This window comes from Chrysochloris asiatica, unplaced genomic scaffold, assembly GCF_000296735.1.
Source record: "Chrysochloris asiatica unplaced genomic scaffold, ChrAsi1.0 scaffold00120, whole genome shotgun sequence".
Lineage (NCBI taxonomy): Eukaryota > Metazoa > Chordata > Mammalia > Afrosoricida > Chrysochloridae > Chrysochloris > Chrysochloris asiatica.
Window position 1 is genome coordinate 932457 of NW_006408638.1, and position 24984 is coordinate 957440.

At 37.1% G+C, this 24984-nt stretch overlaps 1 protein-coding gene across 1 annotated transcript in view; it reads left to right on the forward strand.

Annotated features, from left to right (window-relative positions):
• Positions 1-24984, forward strand: part of EPHA6 (EPH receptor A6) — an 837864-nt gene that overhangs the window by 793705 nt on the left and 19175 nt on the right. Inside the window, exon 13 of the mRNA XM_006868630.1 lies at positions 7408-7557. Coding sequence (XP_006868692.1) covers positions 7408-7557 — 150 coding nt within the window. The remainder of the gene's footprint in view (positions 1-7407; positions 7558-24984) is intronic.

Below are 24984 nucleotides of genomic sequence, written 5' to 3' on the forward strand. Positions count from 1 at the left end.
GAACCTTAAGGCTAGCGGTTCGAAAATACCAGCCGCTTTGCGGGAGAAAGATGAGGCTTTCTACTCCCGTAAGGATTTACACCCTCGGAAACCCTGTACAGGGTCGCTATGGGTCGGAACCGACTCAACGACACTTAACAACATTTTAGTCAGCTTACCTCAAATTCAAAATTTATAATTATTTATACATATGTATTTTGAAAGCATAATAGTGATTTATGCCTTCTGTGATCTGAGATAATTATAGAAACATTCCACCACCCATTTGTCAGTTTGTCATAATATGGAAGCTCTATGTTGCTGTAATGCCACCAGTTTTTCAAATGCCAGCTGGGTCACCCAAGGGAAGAGGTTTCAACAGAGTTTTCAGACCAAGACAGACTTGGGAAAAAGATCTGGTGATCTACTTCTGAAATAATTGGCCAGTGAAAACCTTGAGTAGCAGTAGAACATTGTCTGATATACAATGCTAGAAGATGAACCCTTCAAGTTGAAAGGCACTCAAAACACAACTGAGGGAGACCTGCCTCTTCAAAGTAGAGTAGACCTTCATGACCTGGAAGTAATAAAGTTTTGAGGACCCCTATTTGCTGATGTGGCATAACTCAAAATGTAAAGAAACAGTTACAAATGGCCATTAATAATTGAAATGTGAAATGTACAAAATATGCATCTAGAAAATTGGAAGTTGTCAAAAATGAAACAGAACACTTAAAAGTTGGTATCCTAGACATTAGTGAGCTGAAATGGACTGTCATTGGCAAATGTCTAGCCTACCAACATTGAACCGTCGATAATGTTTTCTAATGACAAAAACCTACCCATGAAAGCTTAGAAATTTGGACATGGTATTGAGTTCACCGAACCAATACTTATGGGTTTCCTGGAACTTGGAAAAATGAGATCTGAATTATGAGAACTGTGTCAAAGCTAGTTCATCAACAGAATTGACTTGGTGCCTCTGGCTCCTAAAAGCCCTTGATTGAGAATGAGATCACCCTGACTTTGGGTACTATGGAGGCAGACTAATGACTCCAGATGAGTGAACTGAATTGTTGGTCTGGGCTGTAAGCCAAGCAGGTCCAAAGAAAAAGGCAAGTTTTAAATCCATAAACTAAGGAAAGAATTATGATTTACTGAATGCCTACCATGTGCTGGTAGCTAAGAAGTACTTGGTTCCATTTAATACAACTTATCTAGAAGCCAAAGTATGAGTTTCCTTTGTGACTACAAATGAATTAATTCCATCATTAGTCGTTAGTCTTTTTGTTTTAATGAGAACCAATACTATTTCAGAAAAGGCTAAAGCTTTGCCAAAGCTTTAGATACCCAAGTACCCTAGATCAGTAAATGTCAATGAAAGAGGGAATATCATGCTCCTCTGAGAGAGGAGTGAGGGTGTAACATTAAGCAGCTTACATAATATAATACTGCTTTGCACTATCATAATCGGTTGCTTTGAGAACTTAAACTAGTGGGAAATACTGAGAAAATGAACTTGTTTTTCGAGATCAGCAGTTCTTCAGAGAAAAGGAAATAGGCCCCTGGTGAAGATTGTCTGTATGAATAGAGTGTGTGATACCTCTGTGATTTGTGATATTTTGCTATGCCTTCTGTGGAACACCATTGTGAATGAAGGCAGAAGACTTCTAAGTGCTGATCCTTCCACCTATGCTACTGAAACCAGACCACCTCTGCTAGATAATGTCACCAGAAAGGTATTTTAATTTAATATTAATTTTAAGTTAACATGAATGCCTCTTTCATCTGACATCAGCGAGGCTTCAGAAATGAGTTTTCCAAATAATGAATGGCTTCCCATTGAGGGTTAAAAATAAAAGAGTAAAAATGTCAATGTTTTGGTCTTATACCTCTTTCTAAAATGTGTTATTCATATTGTTGCCTTCTAAAGCAAAAGGCAAGGCGCTTGCTTAGGTTACTGTGATAGTTAAGGTTGTGTCCACTTGGCAGGGCAGGATTCTCAGTGATTTGATAGTTGAGATGCAGTTATCCCCATGATGAGATGTAATATAATACAACCAACCCCCTGATATGATCTGATGTGATAAGGTCTGAACTGATGCAATTATCCTATGTTGTAAATCCTCACTTCTGTGATATTAATGAGGTCAGATGAAATTTACAGGATTAGTTGATCTTGAGTATAACTCTTTTGAGATATAAAAGGAGAGAGAGGTGAGTTTAGCTCAGAGCAACCTACAACCACCAAGAAAGTAGAGCCAGGAATGGAGTGTGTCCTTTGGGCCCAGGGTCCCTGCACTGTGTAGCTCCTAGATCCAGGTTAGAGCTCGGCTGCTACCCACAAGGTCAGTAATTGGAATCTTTCAGATGCTCCAGAAGAAAAAGATGATATTTTCTGCTCCCATAAAGACTTGTAGCCTCAGAAACCGTAAATGGGGTCTCTGTGAGTCAGAACTGACTCGATGGCACGTAACCACCACCACCATTACTCCAATAGGGCCTCATATTAACTTAACTGAAAAAAATAATCTTCAAAAATCCTGTCTCCAAATCAAGTCACAGTCACTGGTACTTCGTTTTACATTGTCTCTTCATTTATTAACGATTTGGTTCTCTGACATTTTGCAGGTAAAATAGTAAAAATTTATACTATCCCCAAATTTTGTACATTAATAATATATGTCTGGCAGCAATAAATGCTGAGGTTTAAGGTAATATAATGCTGGCTTCAATGGTTAAGATTATTATGTGTTAGCTTAGCTGATAGTTTGGCAGTTGTGAATTTGATAGCTATGTAAGTATCTTATCATCCTCCATTTTGTGGTTTGTTGTGGTCATTCCCTATTTTTGCATGCTGCCAATTGGAACCTGACCTTTGGAAGCTAACCATGCCAATAAATGAAAAGAGGATAAATCTTTTTGTGGAACACAATCCAATCCATAGCAGTCATTAATTTGAATCCCCTTGATTTATAGATCTGAAATCAAAGACTCAAAGAGGTTAAAATATGAATTCAAGTAGAGCTGCTTCTCACTTAGAATATATAGACCATAAATAAAAGTGTTATTTAGTCAAAATACTTTTGAAAATTACTTAAATTATCCTTTAAACATAATATAGATACATAGTTTTTCTGTACTACAGCTCTTACATTAAGTGAAGTTTGAGAACTATAAAGATAGATGGAGAAAGGTTGAAAGTCTGCAAGCAGAGTATTGGCTATTCAAACCATCTGCCTTTTAGATAACCATCAAATCCTGTAAATGAGAAATAGAGACCTTTTATGTGTTCTTGCTTCTCTGTGAGATTTTTGCATTTGGTTTCAATAATAAGCCTCTAACCTTAGTACAGTTCAATTGATTTAGTCACTGCTCTGATGATTAAAGAGTTAAGTTCTAAAAACCATATGTTAGTTAACCTTTCTCCATCTATCTCTATAGATCTCAAACTTCACTATACTGCAGCTCCACACCACAGTATAAAGAAAAATATACAGAGCTCATGGTTCCCTCTTCAGCATTTTGTTTGCTACTATTTACTACTACTTACACAACAAACTCTGAATATGACTTGAAAAATGGGGTGGGAAGGGGCAGTTTTCTAGCAACCATTCAGTAGCAAGTGAGTTCGCTACTTTCTCTTTCTCTTTTGTGTCCTTAAGTGATTAGTTTGCTGGATAAGGTATTAGTCGATGAAAAGACTTTACTTTCATTCAGTCATTTTGATTAGCATTTTTGTTCATCCTTTTTTATTCATAAACATATGGTAAAGCAGGATGCAATGTTCCACCGTTCCAATGACTGTGATTTCAAATCTAAAGCACTACTTGTTCATTCCTGAAACCTGAAACAGACATCTGGTGTTCAATGCCCTGAGAAAAAAGTATCTTAGTGCTTTACCTCTATCTGTGATTCAAGATCGTGGGCAATAGGAACATGTAGATGAGATTCGATTAAAAGAAAATCAGGCTTCTGTGTATCTTCGAATGGAGGAAGCTGGGTAGAAACCATATGATAGTCTTAAAGGCATCTTCCTTTCTGCCTCATTCTGTCCCATTCTGCCCTTACAAAAAAAACTCATCCAATACAATATCCAGGGGTGCTGTAGCCAGTTTTAGAAATTCTTTCTTACACTAGAAGATATGTTTGAATGTTCCTTTTCTTCATTGAATATAAACTCAGAATCATTCTCGTTTGTACGTACTGTCAGGCTCGTGATACCACACATTGTTGTTAATTAAAATTGTATTTCCTACAGTAAAACTTGTCTCATTTTTCATATTTTATTATAAGATTTATTCTAGCTCACTCTTTCCATTATAAGATGACACTTGGAATAGAATTTGAAATGAGTATATGTGGTCCTTTTTATAATAGTATTCATTTTAGAGAATGATGCATATGTTTATAAGCATAACAATCCTATTAATCAAACATCTGTACTGTCTTCACTTTCGGGAGGAAAATGAAATCGTAGACAGGAATATGATAGTTAATCCTTCATATGTGATATCAAGTTATATGAAATAGAAATTTATATGGGAATCACTTATGTGAGATATCATTTATAAGTGAATACACATTAAATAACCTTAAATAACCCGTAACTCAGTTTTTTAACCTATTGTGATATAACTCAACAAAGAGGAAACAAAGATAGAGGCCATTAGTCTAACAATTCACACTTTCACATGTTTTTGCCAGAACATTCAAAGAATGATCCCCAGTCAGAAATTCCAGGTCAAACTGCAGCTCTTGCATCTATTCTGAGGTCAAATCTATAGATTTGGTGTTTCTTTCTTGAAGTTGTGGCTTCCTTATTGAGACAAGCCTGTGTTTCACTTAAGTTGCTTCCCCAAGGCTGAGGCACTTTAGCCACAACCACAAACACAAAGAACGTGGTAGTCCATGGAGACACCAGCATAGCAGCACGGTTACCTGGAGGAGTAGCTTTGCCCTGCTGGACAGTATAGGCCACGCTAGATACTTTTCATATTTCAGGATGCATTGTTGTTGCTAAATGCAGCTGAGTCAGTTCCAATTCATAGAGGCAACCCTGTATAGAGTTTCCAAGGAATGGCTGGTGATTTGAAACTGCAGACCTTGTAGTTCAAACTGACCTTGCAGTCCAGTGCATTAACTTGCAGTGCCACAGAATGTATTAGGGTGGCTTATTTACATGTCTAAAGATTTTTAATGCATTGAGTTCTGATTGCCAGGTTTAGCAAATAAATACATAAATGATCACTTATATTTTAATTACAGATAAATAACATATATATTTTAAAACAACTATGTCCCATGAAATATTTGAGACATATACCAATTTTTTTTTCAAAAAAAAAAAAAATATCCCCTCATGATACACACTTCTACTAAAAAATAATGTATGTAAAATTGAAATTTAACTGGGGTTTTTTGCATTTTATCTGCAATCTACTTGGAGTGGAAAAATGAATCCTTTCCTTAGCAACTCCCTCTTTTACCTTTTAAGCTACTGTGTCTAACTTTGTAAATTTAAGACTGGTAGGAGTCCTGGTGTGGTGCTGTGGGTCAAGGCACTGGACTGCAAAGTGGGTTTGAATCGCAAGGTCTGGAGTTCAAGCTCCAGCCACTCCTTGAAAATCCTGTACAGTGTCTCTATTGGTCGGAACCTACTCTACAGCACTTGCCAACAACAAATGACCCTGTAAGATAAACACTAGACTGCTAACTGCAAGTTTGGCGGTTCAAGCCAACATTCGAACCCCCCAGCGGCTTCTGGGAAGCCACTCCTTGGAAACTCTATAATGGGTCACTGTGAGTGAAAATGAACTCAAGAGCTTAGCATCTTAATTGGGCATTGTCTGTAACCTCTAATCCACAGGTTGCCTGGCCTTATACTCCTGTGATACAGGGTTATGCTTACTCTGTGTTAAAACATTGCAGATAGTTTTGTCCAGTTTTTCCCTCTACGTCTCGTAATACTCGTATTACTATAATAGCATTAATAGGCATTAGGTACTTGCTACCCAGTAATGGGGTGAAAAATCTCCTGACCTCCCTGGACTCTGCTAACCTTTAAAATGAGGAGAATGCTTTCAAGACGTCTTACCCACCCCAAGGCTCCTTCAATCTCTTACATTGCTACAAGTCTTTGAAATGAGAAGTCCATTAATGTTCTCATTTACCTTGCAAAACATAATTGTTCCTATTTCGAATGAATCTTTTTTTCTTTCTAAGTAGTGTTTAGATTACTAAGTAAGTAGTGTTTAAATTACTCAATTAATGGCTTCCCCCTAAAAGATGTTTAACATAAACTCCTCAAGGGCCAAAGAAGGCATTCTTTCTTTCCACCCCACCACTCGACCTAAAGCCAGACTTTGCTCACAGTGGGTGATCAGATGATGTAACCATGAAATTGCTGATAATGATAAAACAATTCCATTGTTTTAATCCAATTCTGTGGTGGGTTCAAACTGTCGAAAACGATTGTGAACGGAAACCACCCTTCTGGTTTGAAAAACAAGTTTGTGGGCAGCTCGTTGTTCTCTTCCGCCATCTAGTGGAGCCAGGGATGCGCTTGTCCTCTGAATTTACTATTTGGAACCGCAAGATTTCAAAACTTAAAAATCAAATGGATGAATTGTTTTATTCTTCTCATTACAATAAAAAAGGGATTTATAGAGTGTTTCAATAGGTGAGTTGTAATAAATGTTAATAAAAATTAAGTATAACACAATGACAGACTTAAATACTTAAACAGTATAGATTAAATCCATGAAATTTCATCTCTTTAATACATTCAAATAGTATCTGGAATAGTGTAAAAAAAAAATAAAAAATACCTACTAGCCTAAAGTGTTTTAAAGATAGATGATCCATCTCAGGTGTTCTTGTATGATGTTGTCGGTTTGTTTTGTTTTGTTTAAAATAAACGTAATCGTTCATTCATAGCAGATGAAAGGAAATAAAGTTCTGAAAGGCCTTGAATTGGTAGAGAATTAGTCTCAGTTGTCTATTTAACCACTTGTCTTCTACAAAGGGAGAGATTATGATTATTATTTATTAATTCAATACAAGGTTTAATGAATGCTAAGTGATACTTAGTTTTAATGTCCCATAATCTGGAACTTTCTTCAAATGGCATAATACTGGATTTAATTGTGTGAATCGCTATTGAAAATAAATTTTTCTAATGAATGAAATGAAATATTTCTACAGTGTGACTTATTTCCCAATAAAGCTGTTCTCATTGAATAAGCACTATAGGAAAAAGGTTTCTGACATTTTAACCTTATGCTGGTTTCCTTTTGATTTTCCTTTAAAATGCTAACACAGTTATAAGTATTTAGATCTTTCTAACAGAAAATATTTAAAGGCAATATCACTTTGTTTTTTAACATGCTTTGGAGTCAACTGAGAAATCTCCAATTTGTTTTCCAGGGTGGGAAAATTCCCATAAGATGGACAGCCCCAGAAGCTATTGCCTACAGAAAATTCTCCTCGGCAAGTGATGCATGGAGCTATGGTATTGTCATGTGGGAGGTCATGTCCTATGGAGAGAGACCTTACTGGGAAATGTCTAACCAAGATGTAAGTGCCATTAATGGTTACATCGTCATTCTGTTCATGTAAACACACACGCATGGAGTAGGGAATACATCATTGCCCTCACCCAGATTAGCCCTTAGCCTTTCCTGAGAATGTGTGGGCAAATCTGAGAAACTGAGTAACTTTTCATTCTGAGCTTTATTTGGTGACCTAGGGGGCCAGCTGACAGGCTGTGCCATGTGTTTGGGTACCTGATCCATATATTAGATCTGTGACTTTCATGCATGTTGTTTTTAATGCAATATAGCTGTTGCATGCAACAGTCTAGACCTACAAGTAAAACAAGAGTAATGTTTACCGTTCTTTTTTTCCTGAGAACAATTTAATGCATCAATCTAACAAGCAGATTAATTTATACTAGATACCACAGAGAGGAGTGAATGCTTCCAGGTAATGTATTCTCAATATGGATCACATGGTGTGGTTCTTTTGAGCTACAAGATCCTTGATGAATTCTGCTTTGTTTCTATCTCACTGATGAAAATTATCTTAGTGGTTGAGATTATGAACACACATTTGGCCTCTACACCCTGTCCAAAGTGATAGGGACATTAGTCAGAAAATGCAGTAACCATCTCAGTAAGTGTCCTGTCAGAGATGAAAATAGACTTTAATTTTTGATTCACTTCTTCATCTCAGAATTCAGGCTTTGTCCATTCATTTGATTTGCTTAAAGCATCTAATTAATGATTCTTGAGACAAAGATAATGAGATGATATGATTTTGAATGTGAATGCAAAGACTATGTAATTATTGAAAATCCCTAACCACACTCAAAGTACAACTCTTGTCACACCTCTTTACTTTTTTCCAGTTAATTACTGAAGTGCTGTCTACCCCTGTATGCCTTCCTCTAATTGTCCAAGGATCTCAAGGACTTATTCCGTGAAAGTTTATCCTTTTCTAATGTCAGGCATAGAGAAGATGATTTGTGTTAGTTTGCCTTAGTTACGGTCTCTCTCGCCCAAATAGAGTTGCTTTCAAAGCTCAGTCCTGCCCAGTCCTGTAGGTGCCAAATGACTCTGTCTGGAAACTATGCCGCAGCATTTTCAAGGTTGTACATACTATCCCACATGATTCTCCAAAGAACAATGTCAAAACACAAAACTAAAGTATCTGGGTCCTGCAGAGATTCTAGCCTTAAATGAAAAATGGGCCGTAACGAGCAATCTCCTCTCCACCCCCTAAAGTTTAGACATTTTAGATACAAGTATAAAGTTCACTATTCTTCAGACAGTTTTATTTTAAGGGCCTCATTGCTTTTCCCTGTCACTGGGTCTTGTTTGAGGCAACTTGGGACCATCTCTCCAGTGCCTCTTAAATCATGTTTTTAAATCATGTATAAAAAGCAATAGAAGCTTTGGATTAAGTCATCATAGGCTCTGTTCTGCTCTAATTCCAACATCATGGTTGCCTACCTGCCCTGCTTTGACATGACTAAAATCAACCATTCAGGCAAATCTCCAGAACATCAAGCTCTTCTCCAGATGAGTTACAATCTCCTTTCTATAGAAGAGGTTGCACTTTAAGTACTTTCCTTAATTAGTAGCCATTTAGTTCTTATCTTAACCAGTCCCTTGAAAGACCTAAAATAAGAAATTTCCTGAAAGAACTACACACTTTCTTAATGATACACCCTTATCAGTAAAAAGTTCTAGAAAACCCAGAACTGATAAGTGCATATTTGTTTATACATTTTATGTAACACTACTATAATAATATATTCATTTAAAAATATTTACTGGGTACGTGCTCTATTTTAGGAGCTAGGGATGTAGCCGAGTATACATTTTACACCTGGAAGGGGCTATAAAGATGATCTAGTCCAATCTCTATATTGCTTTGCACTTGAAACTGAGGCATAAAAAAGTTATATCACTTCCATAGATTTATATAGCAAGTGATTTGTCCAATATTCTTTGAATAGAATTCTAATACATACCTCAGGTAAGTCAAGGGCAAAGAAAAGCAAAGACAAAATAACTACTTCATTGATACTAGTTTGTTTTATAGTTCATGTAGCTAACCATACAGAGCTAGTGGTCTCTTGTCCTCATGAAATTTACACTCCAGTGAGAGGTACACAGAGAGTAAGCAAAATAAAAAAGTAAAAAATACAATATATAACATCATAGTCACTACTGTGAAAGAGAGAAAAGCAAGGAAGAACAATAAGAAATGTTGAGAGTTCAAATTTATATATATAATATACATTTAGCCAAAAGAGATGAACTTGGTTGGCATGTCTCAAGCTGAAAGAACTGAAGAAAAATTCAATACCTGACTTGAAAATTGAAGGATTCTATGGGTAAAATATTGACCAGTGCAGGAAGTATGAAAAGAAGATGGAAGGAACATACTGCATCATTACCACAAAAAGAACTGGTTGATGTTCAACCATTTCATGGGTTATCATATGATCAAGAGCAGGTAGTATTGAAGGAGGAAATCAAAGCTGCACTGAAGGCATTGGTGAGAAACAAGGTTTCAAGAATTGACAGAATACCAATTGAGATGTTTCAACAAACTGATTCCATACTGGAGGTGTTCATTTGTCTATACCAAGAAATTTGGAAGACATCTACCTGGCCAACTGACTGGAATACAGCCATACTCTTGACCATTCCAAAGAATCCAGAAAATCAAATGATGTACTGGTCAAACCTGTTGCAAAAGATCTCTTTAAAAAAGTATTAAAAAGTAAAGGTGTCATGTTGAAGACTAAGGCGCACCTAACCCAAGTCATGGTATTTTCAACTGTCTCATATGCATGTGAAAGCTGAATGATGAATAAGGAAAACCAAAGAACAATAAAGTCTTTGAACTATGGTGTTGGCAAAGGATATTAAATATACCATGGACTTCCAGAAGAATAAACCAATCTGTGTTGGAAAGAACATAGCCAGAGCACTCGTTAGAATCCAGGATGGAAAGAATTCATCTCACATGCTTTGGCCATGTTATTGAGAAGGACATCATACTTGGTAAAGTAGAGGGTACCCAAGAACAACAATATATAGCAAAATACATTCACAAAATTCACTCTTATAATAGGGTTATTGTATGCCATCATGTTGATTAATACTCACTCATAGCAACCCTATATGATAGAATTGAAGTGCCCCACAGGGTTTCCTGTGCTGAGATCTTTACAGAGGCAATTTTATAATTGTTGTTGTTGCTAAGTGACATCAAGTCAGTTCTGACTCATAGAAACCCTGTCTAGGATTTCCAAGGAGCAGCTGGTGAGCTTGAACCACCGACCTTGCAGTTAACAGTCCAGTGCTTATCCTATAATGTCTCACAAGGACTCCAATTTTATAATCTTGTTGCTGTTGTTGTTAAGTGCTGTCAAGTCAGTTCTGACTTATAGCGACCCTGTAAAGGGTTTCCGAGATGCAGCTGGTGAGCTTGAACCACTGACCTTGTGGTTCAAACCAACCTTGCAGTCCAGTGCGTTAATAGGATGAGACAATTAAAGAGAAGCTCTATTGCTTTTCCTACTCTCTGGATTATTATTTTACCACCTGGAGTACATGGACCACCAATTTAGGAAATCTGACTATGATTATGTGCACTATAATTCGACCATGAAATTCAACCACTTAACTTTTTTAAGTGACTCAATTTCATGTCCAATAAATACAGTAAAGGAGCTGGAGTAGATACTTTTTTAATTCCCCTCTAACAGTAACATGCTGTAATTTTATGATCTTTGAAGAAAGAATCATCAGTTTTCTCAAATGATTCAAAATGTTCTTTTCTGAAGTTAGAACATTTCTGAATCTCTCTAGAGGTACTAAGAATTAGTTGGCACTTTCACAAAACAGGAAATGTACATGTGAAATTTAGAAAAGCAACTTCTGCAGGAAAAAGCCCATATGTGTAGTCTTCAAAGTAGACCACCATGTAAATTGTTTCTCCTTGTTGTCTAAAGTAGTCCAAAACCCTGTTTTCATCCCCTCTTTCCCTGGATTTTGCCCAACAGCTCACTCAGTTATTCTGGCTATGTGTACTGATGGCCTCTGTCCAAACTGACCATTTAGGGAGCATTTTTTGTCTATTAAACCCATTTGGCCACAGAGACTATAACCAGGACCAGGAGAAGCTGCCACAGTCAAGAATAAACTCCCAACATTAAGCCGTTCTCATTCCTTCAGTCCTTGTATGCCCACATACAAGACTGAATTCTTCATCTAAATAGAGTTTGGTTGTTTTCTTAGGCTCAGGTAGGCATGTTTTCTTAGGCTTTGGCATGTTTTCACGACTTTTACGTAAGTTACAAAGGAATATTCAAGAAAACATCTGAAAATATAATTTTTTAAAAGTTGTGAGAGGGAAAAAAAAGAGCCAAAACGTTAAGCTCCTCACATCAATAGAAGGCTACAGGAAACTAGTAAGAGCTAAAACCTTTTATGTATGTATTGTGAATATTTTTTTGCTGCTGCAGTAAAGAGAGTCAAAATTCTGTTTAGCTTAACATATTGGCAGTCAGCATATCAGTGACAGATCCTATAACCAGAATTTCTGTTTGGAAGCAGAAATTGCTTAATAAGAAATTTCCCAACTGTTCTTTCCAAATACTGGCTACTCCCTATGTGTCCTGCATTTCTCATTTGTTTGGTCAAAGAAAAGTCTTAGGTTTGACTTTTTTGCACCCAAGGTGTATTTTAAAGAAGGAAAGTAATATTTTAGGCAATAAGAATTCACTATGTTCTTTTTGGTTATTTTGTTTCTTTACTTTATTTTGGTGAGTTTAACAAAGCTATCAGCACAGGTGAAATGAAATGCTTTATGATTTTAAATAAGTTTAGAACATTTTAGATAGTTTTTATGAAATAGTCTCTCTATTCTGCAGACTGCAGCATATTTTATTACAATGAACAATTCTGAGTTTGCAGAATCTGTTTTAGTGAATAATATAATGAGTTTCCCAAAGGTCAGTGGTATTGTACATTAGGGAAAGGAAATGAGCAAAAACTGAGTGCACAAAACTACTCGATAAAAGATCTCACAAAAATAACAGCAGGGTCCATCTGCTTAGCCATTCAACAATTATTTATTAAACCTGCACCAGCCACTGGATTTGGTCGACATTTGGGTTGGAGGTAGGGGATTAGAAAATCCAATTCTCATTTACAAGGAACCCACTAATTAAGTGAAGAAATGAATGCCTGGTGTAACTTATATTTACACAATTATACTGTACAATCTTCAATGTAGATGCTAAGCCTTTTATTTATTTTTTATTTTTTAAATAGCAGCAACATTGTGTATTTATTTTAAACACTGTGTGCATATTAAAAATACAAGTGTATTGGAGCCCTGGTGTGGCATTGTAGGAGAAACATTGAACTAGTAATTGCAAGGTTGGTTGTTCAAACCCATCAGCCACTCCTCGGAAACCCTATGTTGTTACGTGCCGTTGAGTAGGTTCTGACTAAGAGCAAACCTGTATAGGGCTTCTGAGATAGTAAATCTTTACAAGAGCAAAAAGCCTCATTTATCGCCCAAGGAACAGCAGTGAGTTTAAACCACTGACTTTGTGGTTCTAAGTCCAGTGCTTATCCTACAGAGCCACTGAATTTCCCCAGAAAACCTGTATAGGGTCATTATGAGATACTACAAACTCAATGAGAAAAAGAGAGAGACTTGTTATTAGGTATCATTGATTTGGTTCCGACTCATAGCAACTTTATGCACAAAAGACCAAAATACTGCCTGGTTCTGCGTCAACCTCACAATTGTTATGTTTGAGCCAATTGCTACTGCCTCTTTGCCAATTCATTACGTTAAAAGTCTTAGTCTTTTTCATTGACCCTCCACTTTACTAAGCATGATGTCCTTCTCCAGGGACTGGTCCCTCCTGATACTATGGCTGAAGTATGAGAGATAAAGTCATGCCATCTGGCTTCTAAGTAGCATTCTGACTGTACTTCTTCTTCCAAAGCAGATTTGTTTGTTCTTCTGGAAGCCCATGATACTTTCAATATTATTCTCCAACCTCATAACTCAATTGCATCTGTGGTCTTCCTAATTTATTGTCCAAATTTCACATGCATATGAGGCTATTGAAAATACCATGGCTTGGGTCAGACACACCTTATTTCTTTGTTCTTGAACACTTTAAAGAGGTCTGTGCAGAGATTGGCCTAATACAGTATGTCATTTGATTTCTTGACTGCTGTTTCCATGAGGGTTCATAGTGGGTCCATGCAAAATGAAGTCTTTGACAACATAAATCTTTTCTCTGTTTGTGTTATTTATTGGTCCAGTGGTAAGGAAATTTGTTTTCTTTATATTGAGATGCAACCCATACTGAAGGCTGTGGTCTTTGATCTTCATCAGTAAGTATTTTAAGTCCTCTTCACTTTAAGCAAGTAAGATTGAATCATCCGCCTAAAGTAGGTTGATAATGAGTCTTTCTCCAATTCTGAATCCAAATTCTTCTTCATATAATCCAGCTTCTCAGATTATTTGTTCTGCATATAGGTTAAATAAGTATGGTGAATGAGCACAACCCTAACACACAACTTTTACAACACTCAGTGTACCCTTATTCTATTCTAACAGCTGCTTCTTGGTCTAGGTACATGTTCCTCATGAGCACAATTAAGTGTTCCAGAATACCCATTCTCTTAAATGTTGTCCATAGCTTTTCATAGTCTGTACAGTCAAGAGCCTTTGCATAATCAATAAAGCACAGGTAAGCATCTTTCTGGTATTCTCTGCTATCAGTCAAGATCCATCAGATGTCAGCAATGATATTCCTTATTCCACATCCTCATCTGAATCTGGCTTGAACTTCTGACAGTTCCCTGTCAATAAACTCTTGCAGACATTTTTTAAATTATTTTGAAAAAAATTTTCCTTGCATGTGATATTAATGATACATCTGATGATTTCTGCATTATGTTGGGTGACCTTTTTTTAGAATGGGCATAAATATGGATCTCTTCCAATCCGTTAGCCAGTTAGTTTTCTTTCAGATTTCTTGGCATAGATGAGTGAGTGCCTCCACTGTCGCATCAGTTTGTTGAAAGATTTGTTTGTAGTCCATCAAATCCCAGAGCCTTCTTCCTTGTCAATGCCTTCAGTACACCTTAGACTTCTTCCTTCAGTATCATTGGCTCTTGATCATATGCTATCTCTTGAAATGTTAAACATCTACCATTTCTTGTTGAGACAGTGACTCTGCATATTCCTTCCATCATCTGCAGCATTCAATATTTGGTCTCTGGCGATGGTGGTGTGCCATGGAGTAGAATCCTTCAATATTTCATGTCAAGGCTTGATTTTTTTTTTTTTTTTTTCAGTTCTTTCATCTTGAGGAATGCTGAGCATATACTTCCATTTTGGTTTTCTAATTCCAGATCTTTGCACATTTCATTAGAATACTTTGTATTCTCAAGCTACCCTTTAATTTTTTCTCTTCAGCTCTTTTACTTCCTCATTTAATTTATTTGCTTTGTTGTTGTTGTTAAGTACCGTGGAGTCAGTTCTGACTCATAGCGACCCTGCACAGGGTTTCCGAGGCTGTAAATCTTTACAGGAGCAGAAAGCCTCATCTTTCTCCCGCAGAACCGCTGGTAGTTTTGAACTGCTGACCTTGAGGTTCGCAGCCCGAGTCATAACCACTACGCTACCAGAGCTCCTTATCTATTTGCTTTAGTATCTCTATACTGAAAATCAAGTTTTAGAGTCTCTTCTGACATCTATTTTGGGTTTTTTCCTCCTTTCTTGTCTTCTTAGTGACTTTTTTCTTCCTGTAAGATGTTCTGGATGTCATCCCACAATTCTTCTTGTCTTTAATTATTAGTTTCCAATGCATCAAATTTGTTCTTGAAATAGCCAGTATGAGCAATATACACATATATGGAGTCCTGGTGTGATACTATTGGATAAGCACAGGACTCCTAATCACAAGGTCAGCCGTTCAGATGCTCCTCGAAAACACTTTACAGTGTTGCTATGAGTTAGAACTGACTTGACAGCACATAGCAACAGCACATATTTATTGGTTGTCTCACTATTGTTTGAAAACGTATTTTTCATTACAGTATTTTGTATAGTAATGCATGTGCCATATTGTTGCACTCTAAAAAGTGCTTTGAATCAGTAGCTTAAAATGGAGTCTCAGCAAGAGTTCACATACTTATGAAGCTGCCTGCTTCTTGCTGTTCCCTGGCATGTATAGTTTTGTTGTTTGTTTATTTAAGGTATTACAGAGTCATTTTTATGTTATTTTCATCCAAGTTCAAAATGATTGTTTTTTACTACCTAATGGGAGTTTATTTTAAAGGTAGGAGTTACACAATCCCAAAGATGACACCAAGGGCACTGTCATTCTTCCTTCTATCACTTATGCTGCTTAATGTGCTTAGCAGAAGCAAATGGAAGCAAAACATGAACAGCAGGCAACATTAAATAACCAAATCCCCACAGAGCTAATATGTAGGGGAAAACTAGCACCACTTAAATGAGAGGCGACTTAGTTCAAGCTAATGATCTGAACGCAAGACTGGAGTCTTGGGTTTTGTTTTGTTTCTCCGACATGATGCTTTTAAAAATAAAAATAAAAAATTCGCCTTGAAGCAGTTTGAAACCTAAATGCCTCCTGGGTATGGTATCATTTAGGCATATGCTAAGCTACTTCAGTTTCCTAAAAAGAGAATGACTCTCGGGGAACATCTCATTTGAGGTTTACTAGGAAGCGTAAGGCTGGCTCAGTGTTTCTTCCTTTTATTTTTCTTCTCCATAGTTTTCAAAAGCATTTATATAATAATGAATTTTGGTTTGGATTGCTTTCTGAAGCTTATCTGAGGAGGGAAAAAATGAAGTTTATTTTTAAGGTTTTCTTTTTATAGGTGATGTGGCTGAAAACAACCTTTTGACCTTATCTGAATTGATTCCTCTTTTCAAAATTTAAGAAAGGAAGAAAATAACCTTTTAGCATGTTTCTTGCTTATCTTCATAATTCTGTAACCTTTCCCAATTACGGGTCAGTACTTCAGTAGAGAATGGTGGATGAGTAGAATCCACTTACCTAGAAATGCAGTAAGATTTTATGACTCAGAGAGTCCAGTCATTTCCAATTTTTGTCTCTGATTAGATTTTCCAAACTCTACTTTATTATGTAATGGTCTTTGTGTAATGATCTGTGTAAGATACAGTAAATTGCTAAAGGCCCATTCCCATTATTTCAACCTTCCATATTACAGAGAGAATTTTTGCATGTATTTGAATATGAATTTTACCAAAGCAATTTTCAAAATGCCCCTCTTCCTCTCAGAAAGTCTTACTCTTGACAGATAGGCAGTAGCAGTCTTTTAATTAAATACATGCTAATTGCACTAGCATGATGTATAGCTGCCATAGAGACAGAAGTAATAAGGAATATTATGAGATGCAATCAGTCACCATTTTAAGTAACTCAAATAGCAAAGCTCCAAATAGAGGAAATCAGCATTGCCATAGTGTAGTTTTCACTGGAATTCTAAAACAATTAAATAAGAACAAAACTAAAACATGTATGCATTCCAACAATGTTTCCAGGTAAAAATTAATTATATCTTCAATTTTCTATTTGGAATATATTTACTATTTTTAACTGTTAATTTTTGCTGTTTTGTTTGTTTGTTTGTTTGTTTCCTTTGGAGTATTTATAAAGTGGACATTTTTAAATCCCTTTTCTCTTTGTAGTTTCAGTAGACTTGTTATTTTTGTTGTTAAAGTGCCATTGAGTCAGTTCCAACTCATACTGACCCTGTATAGAGTTTCCGAGGCTTTTTAAATCTTTGCAGGAGCAGAAATCCTCATCTTTCTCCTGTGGAGCAGCTTGAACTGAGGACCTTCTGGTTCACAGTACAGTGTTTATCGCATGGAGCCACCATGGCCTAGAGAATGAATTATTTGAAGTTGCTTTAGATCTCTCTAAAATCAAAAGGGTACACCAATGAAGAAATGTTTGTTTTATTCCCAGAGAGAACTTGGGAAAATGGTCCTGAGTTTTAAGAACATTGACTTCTTAAAGAAAAATTATTTTTTAAAAGTAGGTTTGAAATGTACATTTTTATATTTCCAAAAAGTTTAATTTGTAGGGAAACTGACATAGTAAGGAATATTATGGTTTCCAAAATCTTACTAGTTTTAATCTGTAAGGATATATTCTGCACTGTCTGAATCTGTTTCCCAATAGAGGTCCACCTGAACACATGGAGGTTTGTGGGAAACAGTCCTCTCATTGGAGGCCAGATTCCCTGTTAAATCTAAAGATGTTGACTGAGGTTCTACAAATTTAAGTAGCCTTCCATTTCAGATGACTCTACCTATAAAGATTTTGAGCTGAAAATGACCATTACAAGCAAAAGAATTCATTTCCCTTTTATAGATGAGGAGATGGAGACTTGCTAAAGGAGAGAACTTGTTGGTAACAGCTTGGGGCCTGGATGAAGTTCCAGTGAGTCTTTGACTGAGGTTCTTTCCACTACCTAAAAATTAAAACGTGGATGCATAAACAATGCTGTTTATCTCAGTTTCAAGAATTCTGACTTTCAACTATCGGGGATAAAAATTTCCCAAATGTTAATTGTATCATCAGCAACCTAAATCATGTCCTATACTGCATTGCTGTTATTGTGCGGCGTGGAGTCGGTTCCAACTCATAGTGACCCTGTACAGGGTTTCCGAGGCTGTAAATATTTACGGGAGCAGAAAGCCTCCTCTTTCTCCCGCAGAGCAGCTGGTAGTTTCAAACTGCTGACCTTGCGGTTCGCAGCCTGATTCGTAATCACTACACTACCAGAGCATTGTTGTTAGGTGCCATCAAGTCGGTATTTACTCATAGCGACCCTATGCACAACAGAATGAAACACTGCCCAGTCCTGTGCCAACTCCATATTGTCCACTCATTCAACAATCCACAAATTGATGAATTACTATACAGATCATTAACATTCCATTGTGACTTCCAAAAACATGAAGTTTCAGAATTATCTTAAGTGTATAGTTTTAATAAATTCTTCATTTTAAAGTTAGAAAGGAAATCTTAGTTTTCTGTATCCTAATAATCACCACCACCAATGATTTACAGGTAACAATTTAGTCTCCGAGAGTTTTCTCTCTGTATCTTATTTTTTATCACCTTATCTATCCGCTCGCCTTTTTAAAAAGGCTTTGTTTAGGTCTGATCGCTTTTCACTGAATTATAGATTATGTATATTAAAAACTTCTGAAGAGAAAGTGAATATGAGATTATGTGTTAGTTGTTTGTAGCCATGCTTTTTTGCCCATGTAGACATAACCTTTATATCGAATGCTAGGAAAATGCCTTGCCAGTGTTTTCAGTGTTCTCATATCATGAACCTAAATATTTTAATTTGTGTAAGTAATCATTGTCACACAAAGTCAGCATAGCAAGGATGGAAATGTACATAGTAAGTGTAATGTGACATGAATTTATTTTAACCTTGCCTCTAAATATTAATCATGGTTTTTATGGACAACTTATAATATATGGAAGAACAGGGATAGTGAAGCACAAAATTCCTTTATATAAAGGGCAGCAAAAGAATAATAGACAGAGAAGAAAAACGTTTTCAGAGACTAATTATCTGTTCTCTTTTGACATTTAGGAGTTTTATGACATAAAAATGTGATAATGTGTATAGCTCAACTGGGCCTTGTATTCAGTGATATTGTTCCGGGATATCTTGGTATCTTCATACTGTCAATCCTTATTTACATGTTTAATAAAAGGTACACATTGCTACTTTGATTCAGAAACCGTCAACACAATTGGAAAACTCATCAGACTCAACACTAGCAGAATAGTCTACTTTGTGCCCCAGCTGAGCCTTCTGTTGACTGTAAACTGTTCAAAATTGCAGCGTCGATGACAAGGAACCAGTAGACTATTTAGAAAAAACAGCCACGTTTTAGATAATAATTTCTGACAGACTCTAATTCCTTCCATGTCTGTATGGAAATTATTGTTGTAGTCATTTTTGTATTTTTCACTCTATTTTAATTTTCTTCTTATTTTTTAAAATAAGGGTATCACCTTATATAGCTCTTCTCCCAGAGGATGACAGCTAAGGACTATCATAAAACCAAACTGTTACAAAATTCTCTCTAGTTAATTATCACCCCTTCATATCCTAAAACAACAAACCTCAATTAGTCTTTTAGACAAAGCACCCATATGCTGCTTATTCCTTGTCAGTCCTTAATTAAGGAACCAGAAAATACCTATAAAGCAAAAACTTTTACGAAAGAAATGTTTGCAGAGATAAAGTTTAATATAGGTTTTTTTCAAGCTTCCCCTAAAATGCAGCTTTCCTGGATTAGATATCTGTCAAAGGGAGCTTCATCCTTTGACTTAAGGCATTGTGCTCAGTGCTCTGTGCATATGAAAAAATGAAACACATCATTGCTCTCCAGAAGCTCAGCTCACTTAGTTGAGAGACTACAAGTGTTTTAGAGTAGTTGGCACAAAGAATACAACAGGAAAGGGTTAGAGGTAAGGACAGAGAGCCTGACAAGACCTTGACGAGTCTATATAGCACAGAGAGCCACCCCAGAATTTCAGACATGAGAAGAACATGATCAGAGTTATTCTTTGGTAGCTCTGCTCTGGGTACACTGTGAAGGTGATCAGAGGAGCAAAAGAGAAGACAATATGGCCAATTAGCAGGCTGTTGCAGTAATCAAAATGAGAAATAAATCACTTGGATAAAGAATTTAAAAACTGAAACTGATTAAAAGTATACAAAAATGATAAAATCAGCATGACTTAAGCTAACCTTGGGCAAGAGGGAGGACAGAAGCCAAAACGACTCCCTGATATCAGACTCAAGGAGAACAGTGACTGTCATTGTCCTTTGCAAAGGACAGGAATCCCAAAGAAGCAGGTTTAATCTTGTATAAAGCAAGTCTAAAGCACTGCTTTGCATAAGATCGCTATGAGTCGGTACCTACTCAATGGCACCTAACAACAACAAAACACTTGTATGACACATGAAGTCATGTGTCCTATTGGCTAGATATAGAAGTCTGAGAAACTGGGAGAAGTCTGAGCTGCAGGTATGGAAGTCAAAAGACTAGGTAAACAAGGAAAATATGAGATCACACAAAATAGCGGTCAAGAGAGTGCAAGATCTAATTCTGGAGAAATGAGTCATGGATTTTTCTCTACCACTACAGAGGCCATTAGGAGTCCTGGTGTGACACTGTGAGTTAATGCGCTGGACTGCAAAGTCGATTTGAACTGCAAGGGCAGCGATTCAATTTCACCAGCAGCTCCTTGAAAACCTATACAGGGTCACTGTCGGTTGGAATTGACTCGATGGCACTTAACAACAACAATGACAACAACACAGAGGCCATCATGATGATTAGTCTATTTTTCAAGGAGTTATTGACCCAATCTGCTCATCAGTTTAAGCTTTGATTTTTCTCAGTTGTACACAAAGCAAAACTCACTACCATCAACTGGATTCCAAATTATAGCAACAGAGTAGAACGGCCCCATAGAGTTTCCAAGACTGTAATCTTTATTATGGAAGCAGACTATCACATAGTTCTCATGTGGAGCTGCTGATGAGTTTGAACTGCCTTAACTATCATGCCACCCACACTCCTCACCTATACCATGTATATAACCATAGCCACATAGTAAGCTCTGTGACACTTGCTGTGGTTAAGTACTCAGAGTAGGTTCCGACTCATAGCAATCCTATATAGAGTTTTCAAGGAGTGAGTGGTGGGTTTGAACTGCTGCCCTTATCCTACAGCCATACCAAGACAATAAGATATAAGCTATGTAAAAATGCCTAGCCAAGAACTCGGCACCTAATAAGCTCTCAAAGGTACATCTGTAACTTGAATCTGAATCCAGAACATTGATGCTTATAGAAAGTTTAAATCACTGCCACCCAGCCCTAAAATTGCTTTTCCTCCTGTGTTCTCGATCTTTACCAGTTAAGCAAGCCAAAAACTTGTCATTCTTGTCATCTCCCTCTACTGCCAAGTGTAAACTCACTCCTGTCTTGTAGGTTGCTGACAAATAGTTCACTGTTGTTTGTACTCTGAAAGACCAATTCACAGAAAAAGAAAATGTGTTTGGTAAAGTACAGGACCACCAATAATTAGAGGAAGTCCACAATGAGATGACTGACATAATAGTTACCACTCGATGGACCCAAACATACCAACAATCCTGCAGATGATGCATGACTGAGCAGTATCTCATTTGATTACACAGAAAGTCACCGTGAGTGACTAACTTCATGGCAACTACCAACAACTTTATACAACATAGCCACTACCCTTCCACTAAGACCATCCTGATCTCTTACCTAGATTCCTACAAGCCTCTATTTTGACCTCCTTGCCTGCATCCAATGCATTCCCCCCACTGCAACCAGAGAGAGCTTTTTAAAAGAGAAATCTAATATGTTGCTTACATGCTAAATTCTTTCCCCTTGTCTAAAGCCTAAGTTTTCAATATGCAAATCCTTCATGACCTCAAGACCTATAATTTTTACTTAGCTTTCAGGCCTCAAATCTTACCATTTCTCTCATTGAAGACCATTCTGGACACACATCTACTTTCCTTCCCTGAACTGATCACATCTCCTCTCTATCACACACCTAGTTGGCATTGTTATCTTCTATGCATCCTTTAAAATCCATCTTACCTCCTCTGAGAAGCCTTCCCAAACACCCCAAGGCTGAGCTATTTACCTCCTCATGTGCTTCCAATGTTCTACTTTTATGCCATGAGCTCCTTCACTAGATGATGTGTGTCCTAAGAGGAGAGATATGAGAGCAGTGGTAGGTCAGTGGAAGAATTCTTGTCTTCCCCAGGGGAGACCCCAGTTTGTGCACAGCCCCACCCGTCTGTCAGGAGAGGCATGCATGTTGCTCTAATGGTGAACAAGTTTCAACTGAGCTTTCTCATTAAGGCAGACTAGAAGAAAAGGCCAGCAATTGGTCTTACTTCCAAAATAAACCAGTGAAAAGCAGATGGATCACAGTGGTACCATCCACAACCAATGATGAAGATGGTACAGGACCAGGCAGTGCCGTATGAGTCCAGGGCGGACTCCACAGCAGCTAACAACAAAGATAGAGATACATTTTACTAATTATGTCATGAATGATTGATGCTACATTTTAAATGATAAATATCTGTTTAGATGGATACATGGAAAAAAATCCATTAGGTACATGTTGTATTTTTTAACTAATTTTGTGAATCAATTTGCCCACATCTTTTCTCTGACTACTTTTGAAGTGTTTTTAGTTATGCAAACCTCTCTGACTCTGACTGTCAGAACCTTTTCTCAAATGGTGATAACAATTGTATGTACCTCAAAAGGTGATTGTGAGAGCTAAGAATGTTAAAACATGTAAATTACTAGGAACTGACACTTATAGTCACCCAAGAGCTCTCAACATTTGTTAGCTGTTAATATTATTGTCACCATTGTTGCAATTGTTTCCATTGTCTATACTTTGGGTTCTTTGCTTCTGGCACTAGGGCTCAGGAAAGTTTTCACAAGGCTATAAGTATGGGTTAAAGAATTGAGGAAACTTTAAAGCTAGAGGTCAGCAAGAAACAGTCATGAGTCCCTTGGCCCTCCCACTGTAGCCACAGATAGGCATGCTGGGGACTGGGTCACTGTACACATTATAGGTAAAAATTTCAGGCAAGGGATACCACTCTCTTGTCACTCCCTTCTTTTATAGAGCAAGTGTAAGGGCAACTTTACCATAAAGGAATAAGCAACTTCTCAGATCCCAGAAGTCTGGATTTTTTTCTCTCACTCCCATCGAGTCAATTCCAACTCATAGCAACCCTGTATATGGTTTCCGAGGCTGTGAATCTTTACAGGAATAGAAAGCCTCATCTTTCTCCCTAGGAGCAGCTAGTGGGTTTGAACTTCAGACCTTGCAGCTAGTAGTCTAATGTCTATCCTACAGAGCCACCAGTGCTCCTTACTCTGGATTTGGGTGTCAACTATTTACAGGAGTTGTCTGGAAAGACCAGCTTCCCAGCAGCCAAGGATCTTACTGCCTGTGAGAAACCATAACCCCTCTGGGCAGGAGGAAGAAGCTACCAGCCTCCTGGGAAGCTGAATTTCAGTGAAGTGCCTCCCTCCTAGAGAAGGGCAAGCCGTCAATCTCACCTGGATCATTGTTCAGACAAACTAGAATGATATCACGGACTCAATCTTGGGCAATTCCACTGGGTGCATCAAATATTTTATTTTATAAATATGAATCGTTTTCTATTTTCTTTAGTATGGACGTTCAATGCTATCATCATTATGCTTTGAAGCCATTTTGGGTAGTTTGAGACTACAAGCTTGCTAAGAAAACTGCTCTTCTATCAAAATAAGTCCAAAAATTTCTTCTAATACCTTTTCTTCTGGGTCATTTTATGAACCTCTCAAGCACCTCACTAACTGATGGGAATGCAAAACCTGGAGGCATACTTCCTGCCTTCAAGTATGTATAACCTTACAGGCAAGGCAGATGAAGATATTACAATACAATATAACAGATGCAATAACCGATATGTGTACAAGACTTTGAAGCATTCAGAATGACTGTGGTCAATCAGCAGATTATATTTTGCAAATCATAAAGTGAATGTAGGAACTCTGGTACTGTAGTGGTTACGAATCGGACTGCTAACCTCAAGGTCAGCATTCGAAACTACCAGCCATTCCGCACATGAAAGATGAGGCTTTCTGCTCCCATAAAGATTTACAGCCTTGGAAACCCCATTCAGGGTTGCTATGAGTCAGAACCAACTCTGTGGCACATAACCATTACCACCATCAGAGTGGATATATTTTCGACTTATCAACTATTAAACTTAGAATCCAAATAAAAATATTAAAGTCCAATTAGAAAAATGCTATGATAAAAGATAACATGGTTAAAGAAAAGAAAAATAGGTGTCAATTCCAGCTCATATTGGCCCTGAATTCCAAAGCTGTAGTCCTTACAGCAGCTGATTGCCACATCTTTCTCCTGCTAAGGTTTCCATCCACCTTCCTTTTGATTAGCAGTTGTGGCTTAACCAATGCACCACCAGGGTGATGGTTGATTATAAAAGTGAAAGGAAGATATTATAAGAACTGAAAAGCATTTGAGAAATAACCAGAAGCAAAGTTTGAAAATTGAAAGGTACTAAGTCCAAATTCCAGCTCTGCCATCGAACTGCATGAGTTCAAGAAAGATGTTTAACCTATCCAAATCTAAATTTTCTTATTTAAGAAATAGAAATACAATAACTACCATGTTGGTTTATTTTAACAGTGAATGCAAAAAAATACACCAAGTACCTAGCACATGATGGTGGTGGTGGTAATGGTGTGCCGTGGAATTGGTTCC